Here is a 20,000-nt window from a genome sequence, read left to right as displayed (position 1 = left end):
TGCACACCTAAAATTCCAAATATGATAAAGAATGTGCAACATATAAGCACGATGTTTCCAATCGGTCTCAGAGAGGACAATAGAGTCTGCACTACTAATTTTAACCCTGGAGCTCGGCTGATCACTCTGAAAAATAATGAGAAGAAATATTAAAAAAGTTTTTTTCTGCCCTAGCATTTATCTTGTTACTGCAGCATCTGTATTTTGCATATTGATGCAACTGAGATGTTGCTTCAACCAATGCATCTCTCCCTCTAACAACAGAGGCCAATCACTGTTAACCAGGCCTTAATGGCCTCATTATTTGCAACAAGGTAGTTTGGTGACTGAAAGTGGAATTTGAACTCAGAATGTAAAGAACCAGAACAAACACTGCAAGACATCACACCCAGTTCTCTAAGAATTCTTTTAATCCACCACTTTTGACTGGCACTTTGTTTATTGATCCCACAAAAGAGGAAAGGCAAAGTTTACCTTGGCAAAATTTGAACTCAGCATTGCAGAAAGCTGGAACACATACCTCAAGGAATTTCATCACACACTTTAACCCTTTAGTATTCAGATTATTCTGTCAAATGTAATGCTTATTTATTCAGATTCTTTTAAAGACATCATGCATTGTCTCATAGCTTTGAGATTGCGATGATGTGATTGTTTATTTTTGGAATGATATTGTCAACCAGATGTGAGAAGTTGGATCAAACCAGTTTGATCATAAAATGGATAGACTATTTGGGCTGGATATGGTCTGTTTAAATGCGAAAGGGCTAATAACTCAGCCAAGTTCCAGCCCTCAGAATATCTAAAAGATAATGAATAATGTAGAATTTAATTTATAGATCTCTCAACAGAAATAAAAAGTCACTTGATTGGATGTCAGTTTTTAGACATACTGGAGCAGAGTTACTGGCAGAGGTACTTAAAACTCAAATTGCCTAATAACTAAGCTGGAAATTAACTCACAGAAAGGTACAGTTCAATGCGCATAGCAGTGAAAGCACCAAATAATTGATAAATGTGGTTTCTTAACTTAGTGGGCTGAATTAAAATCCTCTTGTGGGCTGGGAAAAGGCAAATGAAAATTCACACATGTGTGCTTCCCTTCAGTTACTACATGAAGGAAAAGAATTCATTTAGTCCCTAACAATCACATAGGTTGTGAAGCCTTACAAAATGTATATTTAAGGAGAAAACTCACGATTATTATATGGATAAGAAAATACAATATCAGCTTATAGAATGTCTGTTCCTATCCTTTTACCCTTTCTATTTCATCACAGAAATAAACAGGGGTTTACCTGGCAGTACAGAGGATAGTAAGGAAGGATTGATGTATTAGCAATGTATCAAACTGACTGGAAATCAATAAGTATCTCAGTGACTTACTCTTCATTAATTCTTCAATGTTATATTGGTGATTTTCTTATTTCATTATAATTACTTTCATAGCTTCTCATAGTAAAATCACTTTTTATTAAGATTATCTATCTTCTGTATAGGTTTTTTTTTCACCCCCTTTCTTCTTTTTAATACTACTTAATTTATCTTCTTGTAATAATTGAATAGCTAAATGGAAAATAGAAAAAACATTGTTACTTCATTGGCTAACTGTGAGCAACCGATGAAAGAACTGTTTAATATTAGCTTGCAAGAGTGTTTAATTCTTTTTTCTTGGTTCTTACTACTGTTTTATTAATGAGATAAACCTGGAAATAGTATAGAAAAACATTTCACCAATTCAGTGATTAAGATCTGAGAAGTAACTATTGCTGCAGGAAAATGCAATGCCAAAGCTGATTAAGAAACTCGTAAGATTTGGCAGCTAAGATCTTTTCATGTGAAAGAACAAGTTATACAAATAGATACATTCATGGAAACAGTAACTAATGAAATACTTGGTCAATTCATAAAATGTTTTCCATAGCTTACCGTAGTGGCCTCAGGGTTCGTAGCAATCTAAACACTCGTAAAATTCCAAAGATTCTTGGACTACTCTGTGCCGTACAAGAGATAGTGATGTCGATAAGGGAAATAATTACTAAAAAACCATCCATTATATTCCAGCCACTTTTCAAATATGCATGTCTTCCTATTATCCAGCCTTTGGCCAGAACCTAAAAGTATAAAAGATAAAAGTTAATGCGAAAGAATTTAATAAACATGACGATATTAAAAATAAAAATAGGAAAAGAAGAATTCCTAACATCACTTTTTGATTTATTTTAGATTTCATTTTAGATTAAGTGTTATATTCTTCTATTGATGTATATAACTTGTACACAACCGTAGTATGCAACAGTAGTAGCATCACTTTTGCTACTGCAGCTGCCAACATCACAACTTGCTAAAAAAGTTGGTGTGTTTCAAAAACTGAATCATCTGATGTCAGCAGATTGACAATGATTGATGAGCTTAATGGAGGGATCCTTTATTTGGTCATGAGACCCACTAGGAATAACAGTCAAGTTTCCACCAAACCACACTGATCTGCATTAAAAACATAAAGGACAAATTACATAATCTAATATGAGAAAAAGATTAGGTGGTCATGATTCCAATGCCTGCGATCAGAAGTCTGTTGAATTAAGTTTGAGTTGAGGTTAATATGACCTTAAAAGATATGTTAGTGATGCTATTTTTTTTCCTTTATCCTTTTCCTGCCATGCTGGTTATACAACCATGTCAGCAAATCCAGGTCAGCTCTGGCTGAGCAAACATGTTATCAAATGTGCTCCTGCTGTAACCATCCTGTCTTATTTTCAGACTGGAAACTCAGAATCACATGAGCTAATGTATCCTTCCTTTTGTAAGAATGTTGTTTGATCCAAAGTCAGATCTAGCCAAAAGCATCTGTGATCAATGGTCAATGGTGTTCCATCTGTGACCATCCCATTTTATTAGTTTTTTTCTTAAGACATAATGTGTCTACAGTTATAGAAGGACCCCCTTCAGTCATAAATGACCATGAGATTGCACCTAGAAAGTTCCCTCCAAGGCACAAGTCCATGCAAGGTTGTTTAAGGAAGACCAGCAGTTTACTCATGCATACCAGCCTCCCCTTTCCATGCCACCAATGTTATCCAAGAGAAAAGTATAGGCCCATACAGTTTGGCACCAGTGATGTCACAACTCATTTCTACAGCTGAGTGAACAGGAGCAATAGTAAATAAAGTGTTTTGTTCAAGAACACAACAGACAACCCAGTCTGGGAATCGAACTTACTACCTCATAATTGTGAGGCTGACACTCTAACCACTGAGCCATGTGCCTTCATATCTAAAGTTATATTATATGATACATTCTTGCCTATATTTAAGATATTGAGTGAAATGAGTGAGGATTGGCTGCTCTCTGTAGCATGTCCAACCACTACATCATGGCTTTCTCTTTGGATCATTACTTGATGTTAAATGGCTGTGTGATGAAATGCCACTTGTGGCATTTCATCTCTAAGATAAGGCTGGGAAATATCAAACAAAACATAAAAAAGAAATGATGTATAGAAACACTGTGTATCCCAGATTTAAGAAAAATTTATACCACATGGTAGTTAGAGTGTTGGGCTCACAATCATTTGGTAATGAATTTGATTCCTGGACCAGGCTGTGTGTTGTGTTCTTGAGCAAGACACTTTATTTCACGTTGCTCCAGTTCACTCAGCTGTAGAAATGAGTTGTGATGTCACTGGTGCCAAGCTGTATTGGCCTTTGCTTTTCCCTTGGATACCATCAGTGGTGTGGAGAGGGGAGGCTAGTATGCATGGGCAACTGCTGGCCTTTCATAAACAACCTTGGTCAAACTTCTAGGTGCAATCCCATGGGTATTCATGACTGAAGAGGGTCTTTACCCTTACCCTTTTTACATTACATCCCTGTATGTTGTATGAAGCTATTTAAAGAGTTAGTGTGAAGATGGCTATTTAGCTGTCAAACAGTGCCTTAAAAAAATCTCATTCAGCTTATACCAGCATGGTAAACTGAACTTAAAACTGATGATAATGATGGCGATAATGATGATGGTGATAATTGTGATGATTGTCATTATGATGATGATGACGACGACGACGATGATGATGATGATGTCAATAATTACGATGTTGCTGACTAATTTAATAAAGTTTAAAATTGAAACGTAGTTGTATTTTTAATAATGCATGTTTAAAAGAAAAGCTGTTACACGAATAAAACACATGCACCCCCACCCCGACAAACATGCACCCCACCACAAGCATGCAGACACATGCATTCACTGCATGCAGGTAGGTGCATGCACATATATACATGCACACATATGCACACCACACACACACATACACATGCACACACATACACATGCACACACATACACACACACTCACACTTTGTGCCTGCATGCATAACATACACATGTACATACATATGAGTTAATAATGTAGCTTCTAAGTGGTCACTTGACCTGCTAGAAATATTAGCGAAAAACCCAGAAATTATATCTGCCATCTTAAAGAGGGCTCACAAGCATTATATAAAGATAGATCTAGATAACCCTAAAAAAAGATGGGATGATCACAACTGGAATGCCTTTGAAAATAGGTCTGGCTAATCAAAGTTGACTCAGGGCTAAACTACGATAACATTGCATACTGTCATGCTTACATACATCCCACACACACATACATACATACATACATATGTATATATATATATATATATATATATATATATATATATATATATATATATATATTTAAAATACAGAGATGCCTATAATAGGACATCTAACCCGCTAGAAAGAGCAGCAAAAAACTCTATACCACAAAAATAGGGATAATTTCGAAAGAGAATGAAAAATAAAAACTTTTACCAGTCTATACTCTGTACCATGGTTTCAAGTTATTTAGCAAGATAAAAATATACACTGCTCGGCAACTATCTTCAGCAGAATACCGAGACAAGCGTGTAAACACGAGTCATAGGAAAACACAACTTGTGCTTACATGCTTAATTTTTCAAAATTTACCGCGCATGTGTGGTTTAACTTATCGGCAGTAAATATAAAACAAATGCCGATTTTCTTTCAGAAATTAGCCAAAAATATATTATCATTAATAAATCATAAGGTGGTAAATTAAATTTCTAAAATTTTTTTTGCTGCCCTATGATTTATTAATGATAATATATTTTTGGCTAATTTCTGAAAGAAAATCGGCATTTGTTTTATATTTACTGCTGATAAGTTAAACCACACATGCGCGGTAAATTTTGAAAAATTAAGCATGTAAGCACAAGTCGTGTTTTCCTATGACTCGTGTTTACACGCTTGTCTCGGTACTCTGCTGAAGATAGTTGCCGAGCAGTGTATATTTTTATCTTGCTAAATAACTTGAAACCATGGTACAGAGCATAGACAGGTAAAAGTTTTTATTTTTCATTCTCTTTCGAAATTATCCCTATTTTTGTGGTATAGAGTTTTTTGCTGCTCTTTCTAGCGGGTTAGATGTCCTATTATAGGCATCTCTGTATTTTAAATGAATAATATATATATAGTCTATTGACTAATTTTTATTCTCGCTGGACCACTGGTGGTAAATTAAATTTCTAAAATTTTTTTTGCTGCCCTATGATTTATTAATGATAATATTTATATATATATATATATATCTATATATGTATGTATGTATGTATGTACATATATATATATATGTATATATGTATATATTATACTAGCAGCTAAGCCCGGTTTCACCTGGTTGGTTTGGATGATGTGGCTGTAAAACCTGCTCTGTGTAAGCATTTGACTTGTTTGGGCACGCTTATGTTAAAAAGTAATTTTAGAATGACTTTTTTCTGTCAAAATGCTAAAAATAACTGACCAACAAAAAACAAAAAACAAAAAAAAAACAAAAACAACTATGATTCAACCAAATCAGAAAATAAACCCAAATACTAAGCAAACAAAGATGAACCATCCCACTTCCATTGTCCGTGCACACGCACACACACATGCACGCACAGAGACACATTCACATACACATATATTCACACAGAGTTGAAATGCTGTTTGATTTATTTTTAACGCTGTTTGATTTATTTTTTTCAGCGTACACTATCAAGTATGACATCATCCTTTCCTTCCTTATTTATCTATCACCCTTTCCTTTCTCATTCATAAACATGAGTTTTATTATAGTAGATTATCTCGGTAACCATGGGGACTATGAAAAAAATACAAAGCCCAGCAACACCACCGGATTGTTCTACACATCTGTGTAATTTTTCATGGAATTCCACCCAGCCATTTGACTATGAATCCCAAGACAAGAAAGAATTGCCCATGTCAAATTTATATGTATAGACTAGTAGAGATACCCGGCATTGCCTGTGTCACATGGAATTGAAGAATTAGACATTTCTTTTATATTTTCTCTAATGAACTGGAATACCTATGATTTGAATTTCATCAAAATTGGAGATTACGAATTTTAATGGGGGTTCTTTCTCTCTTTACACACCCTAACAAAAATTCTAATCATGACATATTTATCCCATACTACTCAACTTTCTTGCCCAGAACATAACGGAAGACGAAATACCGCTAAGCATTTCACCCAGCATGCTAACGTTTCTGCCAGCTCGCCGCATTTTGTGTGCTAATATTCTGCCAGCTCACTACCTTAATGATTGTGTAATATTTACAACATATTACATGTGATCCATGTTCATCTAATCAGACAAAGGTATAAAAAGCAATACAAGTGCCACTTGAAAAGTTACAAGATATATATTTGTTAAGACCACAGAGGAGGAATTAACATACACACGTGCGGGTGACACGTAAAAGCACCCACTACGCTCTCTGAGTGGTTGGCGTTAGGAAGGGCATCCAGCTGTAGAAACTCTGCCAAATCAGACTGGAGCCTGGTGTTGCCATCCGGTTTCACCAGTCCTCAGTCAAATCGTCCAACCCATGCTAGCATGGAAAGCGGACGTTAAACGATGATGATGATGATGATGACAGAAAGGAGATCTTTTGATATATAAATAAGAAACAGGGTATATATGTATATATATATATATATATATGTATATATATACATGCAAATGGCACCTGTGCCAGTGGCATGTAAAAGCACCCATTACACACTTGGAGTGGTTGGCATTAGGAAGAGCATCCAGCTGCAGAAACCGTACCAAAGTAGACTGGAGCCTGGTGCAGCCTTCCAGCTTACCAGCCCTGGTCAAACCACCCAGCCCATGCCAGTTTGGACAGCAGATGTTAAGTGATGATAATGATAGATATACACACATATATATATAGCTCAAATTTACAGAAAACAAAAGACAAAAACAAGTGAGGGAACAACAAGCAAGTGTATTAGTTTGATGCTCAGGAAGAATGGAAAAGTCTCTGATATTTTGAGTCTATGCTCTTTGACAGAAAGAGGTGAGAGGAAAAAATGGAGTGAGAAAAAAAATGTGTAAGGATTGATGTTTCATGACATGTAAAAGCACCCATTACACTGTCAGAGTAGTTGGCATTAGGAAGGGCATCCAAATATAGAAAACCATGCCAAATCAGACTGGAGTCTGATGCACCGTTCCAGCTTACCAGCCTTGATCAAACGTCGAACCCATGCCAGCATGGACAACGGACGTTAAATGATGATGATGATGATGATGATGATGATATATATATATATATATATATATATATATATAAAACTGACTTACTTTTAATGTCATCTCCAATGAAAATATCACAGTAAAGCCATAATTAGAATAAGTTAGAAATAATCGCTCCTGAAAAGATACGATAAAGAAATTTTATGAAAAAGAAAAAAAAAGAAAAAAAAACAGTACAAAGGTAATTTCAGAGATGCACTAGTTTAGTGAGTGGACTTGTTCTGTGATAATGTTTTAAAAATGAAACAATTGCATTGGTGGAAGGGTCACAGGAAGGGTCAAAATAAACAAATGCATACCATTATCCCTGATCAGATACAATTCCAAGTGTTGATGATCAGAATTTAGATGTACGACAAAACTTTTTGACATTTTATTGTAGATAATTCCTTCTAACCTATACACAACTCCATTATTTATTAACGAGCAAGGATTAGGCATTTACATCAAGCCCAACACTTAAGTGATATCTCATTAACCCCATAGAAAATAAAGGAAAAATTGACCTTATCAAGAAAGAAAATCGAGAGTAAATGTAAATGCCTATGTTTAAACTGGATTTGATGACCCTTTGTCCTTGTATCCATGTAATACATATACACTCACATTTATATATATACATATATATATATATATATATATATATATATATATATATATATATATACATATATATATATATATATATATATATATATATATATATATATATATATATATATGAATGAGTGGACAGCTGAAAGAAAAGGGCACTCTCAACATTTAGTAGGTGTTACATGTATTATTTAAAACAGTTTCATTTAGTTTCCATGCTACTTCAAGCTTTGCAGGTTCCTAATGGAGCCCATCTCCTTCAAGGTCTGAAAAAGCTGAATGAAGAGATTCAGGAAGTTCAAGATGGCTGCTGGAAGAGGGGCTGCTATTGGTCAAGGAGGGTCATATGGCACCATTATCTACTGTAACACTTTGTGACACTCCTTGACCAATAGCAGCTCCTCTTCATTTGGCTTTTTCAGAGCCCGAAGGAGATGGGCTCTGTTAGAGACCAGCAAAACTTGAAGTAGCATAGAAACCAAATCAGATTGCTTTAAGTAATATATATATATATATATATATATATATATATATATATATATATATATATGTATGTATATATATCACCATCAAGAGAACATGAAATAATGCTTTTTAAAATTGAAAACTTAAAGCAGATGAAGTTATAAACAATAGCATGTAAATGTTGGATTTAAAAAGTTGTTGGTTAGCAAATGTCGTTTGGTTTGTTTCACATCTGGTTTCCCTTGGTAGCACAGCTTAGGTTTGTCTTCCATACTGTTTACTTGCTAAGCCCATACATTCTACACCCTAAACACCTAAGATTGTGGCCAGTTTAATACAAATGAAGGTGGTAAAAGCTGGAAAAGTAATTGAATTATAACATTTCAGTGAACTTTACATATCTAATGGTAATCTAAAACTGACTATTCTTAGAATGTTCATGGAAGAAAAAGACCAAAAAATCACACAAAACTAAAAAAACTCACAAACTACAGAGCAATCCAGCCTATACTAGAAATAAACAGAAATCACATACAATGAATAAAAATAACACTGAATAGAATTTCGGAAAGACTCTCATTAAATGACAAACAGTTGATAGAAATCACTGTAAATAGTTAAGAATGCAGCTGCACATGTCTTGAAGGTGGCAACTTACAGGAAAATTTGACACTTTAGAATGTCTACATAATCTTGGCTGTAGGCCTGATATACATGATAAATTGCTTTTAGAAGAACTTTCACTGGCATTATCTATACTGGAATTTATATTTTTTAAATGTATTTACATTGGTTTTTTCTAAAATAGAGTAAGTTCTATTGTGGTACAAGCCTAGAAATGTGGAGTATTAAATGCTGCTGCTTCTACTGGTGAAAATAATCCTTTCTAAGAAGGCACAAGACCTGAAATTTGTGGGGAAGGGCAAGTCGATCATATCAACCACAGTACATAAGAGGTAGTTATTTCATTGACCCTGAAAGGATGAAAGGCAAAGTCGACCAAGGCGGAATTTGAACTAAACATTAAGATGGACAAAATGCCACTAAGAATTTTGCCTGGCATGTTAATGATTCAGCCAGCTCACTGCTTTCTACTGATGATAATAATGATTGTGTAAAAAGGCATTCAATTTTGCCTTATTAACAGTCATCCCTTGTTAATGCTAACTTTTTAACCCCTTAGCATTCAAACTGGTCATATCCAGCCCAAAATGTTCTACTTGTTTTATGTTCAAACTGGCTTGATTTGGCTTTTCACACCTACATGACAATGTCATTCAAATCATAAACAATTGCATCATAGAAATCTCATAACTACAAGATAATGCATGAATAATTCAAAAGAGTGTGAATGAATAAGTATTACATTTGACAGAGTAATCTGAATGCTAAAGGGTTAACTTAGAAAATGGATCTATATTTTATGTAAGTAAACTGAAGTGAAAAATATGCATTCTATAGAAGTACAATGTCACATTTAAAATAAAGATTTCTAAGTCAACACCTCAGTACCCTTATTTTCTTTTCTTTCTTTATTTCTTATTTAGGAAGGAAAGAGCTGCACCCATGATACTTTATTTTTCTTTGGCTTCTGACATGGCATGAAGAGAGGAAGTTATCCTCAAACTAGAAATCAGGTTCAAATGCTTGCAACACAATGAACTATGCTAAATGCATCTTAGGACTAGGTGGTGTTGTTAAATTGATCGCTAGATTTAGTCTACCACATAAGAGCCAGAACAATGTTAAGAGTCAGACAAGGCATCTTGTCTGATGCTCTAACAATTCAGGATTGTTACCTTTTTCATCCCACCCACAAAATAATGAAAGTTATAGTTGACCTCAGCAGGATTTGAACTAAGAATATAGAGAGCTGGAACAAAAATAGCAAAGTATTTTATTCAATGCTCTGATGGAGGAGTAAATTTTAAAAGTTATATAGTGAAGTTATATATTGTGGCTTTTAACACTGACACAGTCACAAAGCCATTTTTGAGAGAGGAACAGCTGACTGGTGCTTTAAATAATTGCTACCTTATTTAATCAATGTTGGAAGAATGAAAGGAAAACTCAATCTTGGCAAAATTTAAACTCAGAATATAATGGGCCACAACTAACTACTGCAAGGTATTATATCCAACATTTTACTGTTTCTGCCAATTCACTACTCTTAAGTGAAAGTTATATATACAGTGAATGATAATATCAGAAAATAACTACTGAAGTAATTAGTACTGTTCAGTTATCTTAACAGAAAACACTGAACACAACAATTGGCCTTTAGTCAATGAAATGGCAATTTGATACATTGTAACTCACAATTGCAAGATACATAAATAATTGAAATATGCTTATTTGAAGAAAAATATCCACAAGAATTTTTATTTTAGAAGAATAAAAGAATCAGATATAATGGAATTTAGAGTTTATTACTAAGTATAATAGTGAGTTACAGTTTAACGTTACCTGCAAGAATGAAACAAAAAGTTTTGATGGATAAACAAGAATAATGTCCAATTAAGAAACACTATTTCACAAATGCACATGATCAATAATTTTAAAGCTATAATAAGAGAATTGTTTCCAAATTATGACTTTTACTACATAGTAAAAAAGACATAATTTGGAAACAATAAACTTAGTTTAATTCAATTCATTGGAAATATGTATTGATGTTAGTGGATATTAATACTAATGAATTACTGCTGAACTTGAGACTTTCTAATTTTGTCAGAATTAACCCAAATTAATATTATTTGTATAAATTTACATTGTATGTAAATTTGTGAGTGTCATGTATTTCTGGTTCTAAGAATTTAAAAGAAAAGCAAAGATGACATTTGCAGGATTTGACAAACTATTTGATCTAAACTATTGTGTCAAAGACAAAAGTTACTTTATACAAGTCCATAACATACTATAGTGTTATTGTTATCTTTTGCTAGCAGCACTTAACATTTCCTCTTCCTAATGACTTTCTTAATTTATTTGATTCCTTTAATGTTTCATATCACAAATTTCATTCATACATGCTCAATACTTTAATCAAAAACCTCAATAGAGAAAAACTGAAAAACAAACCAAAAAACTTAAAGAAAACGAATATTTCAAAAAGGAAAACAAAATAATTTTCTCCACTACTAGAAAAAAAAGAACCGATTAAAAAATGAAACATCAAATACAAAATATCCTAAAAGTTCTGCCCAAAGAGATTCATTGGTAACTTATGATTAAATACCTTAATTTAAGCCAATGTTATCAGTAATACTAGACCTTGTGATTTTCTTTATAAACTTCGATTAGAAATCTAGGGATGCCATTATTTTCATCTAAGAATATTTAATCAATGATATCTTGTAGTGGAACATTAATTTTCTTGAACATCAAAGCATATGTAAAAAAAGAAAATATTTCTTGCCCATTCTGCATAGGGAGATAATGAATCTCATTATGGCAAATAAACCTTGTTTGAGAAATGGTTTTTGCTTATTATTTTACTGAATAGCACAAAAAAACTAATTAAAATAGATAGGAACAACAATATCATTTCCTAAAAAAATGCCAAACAATGATGAAATAAAAATTTATAGGTTTATGAATCTACACTGACTATGTGCAAGTGTATATGCACATGTATGTGTATGTGTGTGTGTGTGTGTGTGTATGTGCTGTGTGTGTGTGTATGTGTGTGTGCGTGCACACATATACTACCACTCCATAAATTATATGAGAAATTTAATTTATTGCCTTCTATGAAAATATTTTCTCTTTATCATTTAGTTGTAAGAGAATCATTTTAAAATTTATTTTAGCAATTAAGACTCTTTCCCACTTATATCATGTGTCCTACAGATATGGCACTAGTGACTTACTTGATTACAATGTCTGAATATATAAAAAATAAGAAAAAATTCTGTTTGTAAGCAGGTCTCTTGTTTACTGAACATATTACCAATAATTAATTATAATGATTGACGCTATAACCCATTAATGGATGTCATTATGTGCCATGGGTGACATTTGGTAGATGACTACATGGGGCTCATTTCAATGTAAGAATGTGGTTAGAGAGTTTTCATAACCCCTTTATGGCTTTTTGATTTAGGTCCAGCATCATTAGTTCCATAATGGAAAGAAACTTACAGCACCTTCAGTGTCTACATTTGGTGAAGTACTCTGATGTAACACAAGACATTGCTAAAACCTTTGTTCTAGCACTTAAGTTACAGCCTTGCACTCCTAATCAATTCATTGTTTATTCCAAACTCTTAACGCTTTCAATAGACATTGACTTGCAATAGTTCATTCTTTAAGGGTCTGTAAAGGTCCTGGGTACTGCCCCTTCTAGACAGATATAAAAAAAAGGAAAACAAGGCTTTATTACATTTCTTGACCATTAATGAACAAGACTTGAGAGTCCTCTTGCATTTTCTCCTGCCAGTTGGTGCCAATGAGAGCGATCAGCTGAGATACTTGGGCACTTGCTTAAAGATTTCCTAAATATATAACCATTTTTTGTCAAAAGATTCAAATATTTTTTCCAGTGAAAGAAGGCAGGGTTTGAACCCAGAATGTTCAGAGTTGAAACTCATACCACAAGGAATTTCATCCAATACTCTAACATTCTGCCAATCTAACACCCTGGACTGATATTTTATCAAATGTGAAAGGACAAAAGAAAAAAATTACCGTGGTAGGATTTGAGCTCTGAGTACAAACAGCCAGAACACCTACCTCAAATTTTATTCTCTAATACTCAAGCAACTCAGCTAAATTGACATCCTCTTACACTGTCAGTTTTTATAACACTCTTAACAATGTAGTTTGTTTTTCTGAAGTACTTACAGGGATGCTTACTGCCCAGAATATCCATCCCCATCCAGCAGATACTTATATATTTACTTAAGTAAATCCTAATCTATTTCGGATATGGCCATGAACAGTGTGGCTTAACTTATGTGATCTGACAGGAATTGATTTTTTTTGTTTTCACTACAAATTGTTGAACATAACATCTGACAAGAACTTGTCTGATTAGACAGCCTTAGCAATAAAGCATGAAGAGTATAAAGAAAACAAGCAAAAACAGGGTGATAATTCGTCATAGTATTATTAAAGGAAAAAATCTAATTTCCTTAGAGGTGTTAAGTGGAAAATTGTATTTAATCATGAAGTGTTCATTGAGAAGTGTCAGTTTTCCATGAGTTGAGAAGAGGGAAGTTTAATGTTACCATGAAACATGAAATAGTAATTTTATTCTATTATAAGCAACCCAGCTTGAAACTTTATTTTATGATGAAACTCAGTGTAGTAAATTTTCTTTTTACTCTGTTACATGAAAAGAAAAGTTTCAAATTCCTGTGAAAATTAGCGAAGAAATTTTTAACTTACTGTGCTACCTGATGAGATGTTTGGTCTTTCCATTGCAAGTGTTATACAGTTTAGAGCAATGAAAAAGAGAACTGAGTAGTCAAACCAGCGTCTTGAAATCATATGATGACACAATCTTCTTAATCTAGAATAGATTAGAATTTCATGGGAAAAAAAATCTTGTTAATTAAATAAGGTTTTCTTAAATATATAGTAAGTAGAGAATCATTCTCTCTAAAATCATCCATGATTATTGAAAATATAATTTAAAAAAAAATGAAACATTTATCACTTTAATGAAATTTATTATGTTTTTAATTTTCAGTTTGGAAATTGAAATTTATACATGAATTATAAAATCTGCTTATGTCGATTTTTTTCTTAATGATTTATTTTTCTGAGCAAAAGAGAGTTAATGTAAACTATGTAACACTGGATTAATTGGATAAATAAATTTAGTAAAATCAGTATTAGAAATAATTATGAAACAAAATGTAAGGAGGTACATGTAGATATTTTTTATATTTTGGAGAAGCTTTGAAGAGATAATGTAAGTTATACACTCAAATACAGAGAGTGAGCAAAATGTTTTAAAATGAGTAAGGTTTTCAGCCTGAAAAGTAAGAAGAGGGGCTATTGCTTTAATGATAGAATTAAAGAAGTATGTCTAATGATTAGGTACCGTGGTGGTGGTGGTGGGGGGGTTATTGATGTTCATAAAATATCAAAAGGGGTATAATTAATTAACAATTTTAAGAACACAGAAGTAATATGAAATAACATTGAAATTTTTGTATTTTATTTAAAGATCAGATAGGTTTTACAGGTTCAGAAATTGTATTGGCTGACAAATTCAAAAACTTGCATGATTTCAGAGATAAGGACTTTTAATACTAGATGCCAATCATATTATCATGAAATGAATGAAAGTATGAATTTTAAATTAAGAAGTACAAGTAGTTAAAACAATAGAACAATTGATTGGCAATTCAAACTTGGATTGGTCTATGAAGAAGAAATGACCAATGAAGATAACATTCCAAATACCTATGTTGTAGTTTGGTTGACACAATCTCATGCTTTCTCTAAGAAGATACAAAAAAGCCTGCTTTTGATGATGCATTCATTTTTTTCTCAATATATAAATGTAGTGGCTAAATGACCAAAACCTACAAGTTATGACATGATATTTTAGCTTAGCCAGCTTGACTTCAACTTGATGACTGAGTAGTAAACATTACGAGCATCCACTAGAAAAACATTTCAACAGTTAGCAGAAATGTCTAAATTTATGTAAATTATTCTAAGGCAAAAAAAAAAAAAAAAATCAAGATAGAAATATATATTTTTAAATGTATATCTGCAGTAAATACTTTAAAAGAATATTTTTAAACTTAACATATCACCATCATCATTTTGCATCCATTTTCCATGCTGACATGTGTTGTATTTCTCCTAAATATTGCTCAGTTTTCAATGCTTTTGGAGAATGTTACTATATCAGTAAACTTTTTTTTTTTATAGTTTCAGCTTAGAGCTGCGGCCATGCTGATGCACTGCTGTGGATACATTTCGAAAATTCCTTTACATAAATCGATGGAGCAATAGTGTGTCCAATTATTTTTACTTAGCCCTAACACATGCTCTATGCACTTGGAATGGGAAGATATTTCAGTTAAGTTGAATGAAGCAGAAGCATGTGCTTTGCTTTAGAGAAAAGAGCAATGTTAAAATAAGGGTTTGAATTCACAAAATTTGTGTTAACAGATATCAAGCTGAATTATTCAATCATTGTACCTTAAAAGCAAAAGGAAAAAGAAGGAAGCAAACATTATAACAAAATTTATGTAGTAAATTTACAAGAACACACAAACACAAACATATGAAAATAAAAAATGAAAAGAGTTTTACGTGTTTGAAGGTGAAAGCACATAGAGAGCATATTCTTCCCTTTCTTTAAAACATCCTTTGGGTTCTGGACACCATGAACAAACGCAGTTCTGTAAGGACACATCAGATAATTTTTTTAGACATATGTTCATTGATAGTTGATAAAATGCTTAACAGACTTACTTCTCTCAAGGAAACAGCATTAACTTATAGAAATTTTTGTTCTAATATTAAAAGAAACTGTATTTTATTTACAGTTGTTATTCAATCTTGGAAACGTTTTGTATGCTATATAATCTTTATACTGTCGATTCTTTTATTTATTTACAAAATTGGGTAGTAGTAAGGGTAGTAATAAAATATATTAATAAAGAATAATTTCATATGAAAATTTCCTGAGTTATTTATGTCTTGTTGCTTTTATCATAGCTATTCACTTGTCCATTATATATATATATATATATATATATATATATAGTGATATGAATTATAGTGATATAAATTATGTATCATATTACCAAAAATGTGAGGAAGAATATTTTGAGAAAATGTTTAAAATTCAAAATTAACAAAAAAAATTCTTTTAGTGGTCAAAAACATCTACATATAGATTAGGCTTGAGGAAAAGCAGTCACATTCTAGGATTGAAAGTGGTGCCTCGTGATTGTAAAGAAAGCTTCTTAAGCACTCAGTTGAGCCTGCAATGTTAACCAGACAAAATCTCATAATGTCTTTCATATTATCTAAGATTTTGACAGAAATAATTCTGCTTACAAATACTCATTCTACAGAAATAACCTGCTTTACACAAGCATTGCATTTCTGAAAACTTTGTCATAATGTAAAATTCTGTAATATGAAACATATTTTCGTATGACTTCTGTGTAACAGGAAAGACAATGAAAATAGGTTTTAATGTTACACATATATTAAGATATTTCTAAAAAAAAATATTAAAAAAATTAAGCAACTAAAATCCATAAGCAATATAAATGTTATTTCAGAGCTTCAAAATAATTATTATTTACTAACATTTACTATAAAATAATTATATTAAGTATTCACTTTGTTTGCATTGCCCATAAACTTTTGAGTGATTAGGCAATTATTACTTGGAGACAGTAACCTATTACTAAAACAAATGTTTTCTTGTCTTCCCAAATTTTTGATATATAATAAAGTATAAATTAACTGGACTGAATTTAACATCTCTAAAACAAAACTATTGATATAAGTTCTTTTGAGAGTAGAGTTAATTATAGAACATAATTCATGTTATTTAGATGATTGCTAATGCCAAATGAGTAAATAAAATGGAATATTTAATTGAATTCAAATAAATAAATAAAAAAGCAAAATGGAGTGAATGAAGTTCAACAAGAAATTAATGATGAAGAAATCCAGTTTTACTGAAATATAAACACCACATGCCAAAAATCAAATATCATATATATATATATATATATATATATATATATATATATATATATATATATATATATATACATACATATATATCTACATGTATGTATATATATTTGTATATATATATATATATATATATATATATATATATACACATGCACACACACACACATATATATATATATATATACATATACATATATGTATGTATAACTGTAAAAAATGCTTTTTAAAAAATTACATTTAGATTTTTAGTGAAATATTTCAAAACAAAATCAAGATAATTGTATTTGAAAATAACTGTTTCTAATTGTAAATCTGGAATTAGATACATAATATTTTTTAGATCTGCTTCTTCATTTCTTCATGCCATTTTTATAGTCATATTTTCTTTTCTTCATTTTTTTTTTTGCTTTCATTTAAAAGTGATAAAATTAAAGGCTTAAATAATTTTCAAGAATACAAATAAAAAATTAGAGACATTTATGAATAATTTTAAAAGGAATACATGATTTAGAAAACATATGAACAATGATTTTATTATATTTAGTCAATAACATTGAAGTAAGAAATGCATAAGAATAAAAAGTGAATGTGTTTGAATCTGAATTAAAGAAAAAAACAGGAAAAATTAGCCAGCCACAATAGCATATGTTGGTATACAATTGTGAACAACTGAAAGACAGTATATTCCATTATTAATGGAGTAAAAAAAAAATCTATGCATAAGCAGTTAGGAGGGTAGAAATGAGAAAACGTGAGGTGAGTGCAGTGTGATAAATTGTTGAATGCAAAGAAAAAAAATTTCAAGAGAAAAAAAAAACTAAAATGTTGTGATTTCAAAATAGAAAATGGTTGACAGCAGGGTAACAAAAAAAAAACTATTGAAAGTGTTTTTTCTTTTTTTAGGGCTGTGACGATTTTGAATTTACCAACTGATTAATGTTGATTTGTATTTTTTCTTTGTGGTAATATTTCTGTATCAGGTGAGTTATTCATCTTTGAATTACATCTTAAAGTCTCTGCATCTTGATCTTTGGCATCAGCTTGCCTACTATTACCACATTAAAATAAGGATAGCGTAAAAGTCTCAAACCGCATTAAAGAGAGTTAAAAATCACATTTTGTAAAGGGTTATTTGAGTAATTAAAGATAGTTAAAAATCACATTTTGTGAAGGGTTATTTGAGTAACTTGTCACAAACTTTGATGGCAATAATAATGAAGAAGAAGAAGATGATGATGATGATGATGATGATGATGATGATGATGATGATGATGATGATGATGATGATGATGATGAGCATTATATTATTATCATTATCATCATTATCATTATTATTACTACTACCACTACTGCTTTGTCATGCAGTGTAGATGGAAAATGCATTGAGTATTTAGTCATCTGTCAAGTCAAACAAGAACCTAGCTGATTTTTTTATGACACCAATCTTGCATGGTATTCCCAACCACTTTAAGAAGTCTTGAAGTTTCAGTTATTATTATTATTATTATTACTATTATTATTATTATTATTATTATTATTATTATTATTATTATTATTATTATTATTATTATTATTATTATTCCACTGCAAAATAATACAATGTTTATTGGATTATGAGTAGCTACTTAAAACAGACTAGAATTTACAATGACAAAGTAGCTAATAAATAATGGTATTATAATTAAATGACAGAGTGTTATACTGATGCAGTGTTATACTGATGAAATGATATCATACATTACAGTACAATACACTAATGATCAAATGTTATCATATTATCATAAAAGGATATGACAGTAATGCATAAAATCAATTGCAAATGTACAATAATGGAAATAGCAGAGATATGTTGGGTAGGTATGATAACCTTATGGCAAGAACAGAAAGTATAATTATAATGGTAATGGAATAGTAATGATAGAGTGCAGTATAGGGTGATGCTGCAAAAAGTATTATTTTGTGTAATAATGGAAAAGATATGATCATACTGTTTTGAGAGCATTATCTAATACAGATTGAACTTAATTGCAAGTGTGATTGAAACATTTTATAAAGAAGAAAGTCACCTGTCTAAAGTTACACATGCAAAATTGGAATTCAAACAAGTGCAAACAAATTATTTTGCAATTATTGAAAAACCAATATTTCCAAAATAAAGCAAGTTCTCACATTCTCATATACATAAGAATGATCGATTCCTGTCTACAAAGGAATCCAACTTGCAGATTACTAACTGTTTATAAGCAATTATCAGCTCTGATATTGTAAATAGCAGGAAATGGTATTAAAAACAATCCAGTTGAAATTGACCTCATTGCTAGGTTTTGGATAAAGTGCACAGACAGTTTGTATTTTATTTCCACTGTTGCAGTCTGATTTAGCTGTAAATAGGTACTATAACTAGGTACAACTGGCTATTTGAAGCAGCAGGAGTACTTTAACTGAGGGATATTTTTGTTACATTATAAAATTCAGTCCAAATTTTTCTACAAATGAGTTAAGCTTTGTCTGATATTGAAATACCTCAGAAACACTACATAAAATCTAAGAGGATTATGCAATTCCTTTTGTCATTGGAAGAAAAGCAAG

At 31.6% G+C, this 20,000-nt stretch overlaps 1 protein-coding gene across 6 annotated transcripts in view; it reads right to left on the bottom strand.

Moving 5' to 3' along the window:
* Positions 1-20,000, bottom strand: part of LOC106884336 (voltage-dependent T-type calcium channel subunit alpha-1G) — a 1,091,242-nt gene that overhangs the window by 147,626 nt on the left and 923,616 nt on the right. For all 6 annotated transcript variants that reach the window (XM_089353777.1, XM_089353782.1, XM_089353780.1 and 3 more), the window contains 5 exons: positions 16,002-16,090; positions 14,112-14,235; positions 7,710-7,778; positions 1,930-2,114; positions 1-126 (listed from right to left, as the gene is read on the bottom strand). The exon at positions 1-126 is cut by the window's left edge and continues 1 nt beyond it. In XM_089353777.1, the coding sequence (XP_089209903.1) occupies positions 1-126; positions 1,930-2,114; positions 7,710-7,778; positions 14,112-14,235; positions 16,002-16,090 (593 nt within the window). The remainder of the gene's footprint in view (positions 127-1,929; positions 2,115-7,709; positions 7,779-14,111; positions 14,236-16,001; positions 16,091-20,000) is intronic.

Source organism: Octopus bimaculoides, chromosome 6 (assembly GCF_046866305.1).
Source record: "Octopus bimaculoides isolate indiv1 chromosome 6, ASM4686630v1, whole genome shotgun sequence".
NCBI classification, from domain to species: Eukaryota; Metazoa; Mollusca; class Cephalopoda; order Octopoda; family Octopodidae; genus Octopus; species Octopus bimaculoides.
The sequence above is the reverse complement of the archived record's forward strand: the minus strand, read 5'-3'. Positions and strand labels throughout refer to the sequence as shown.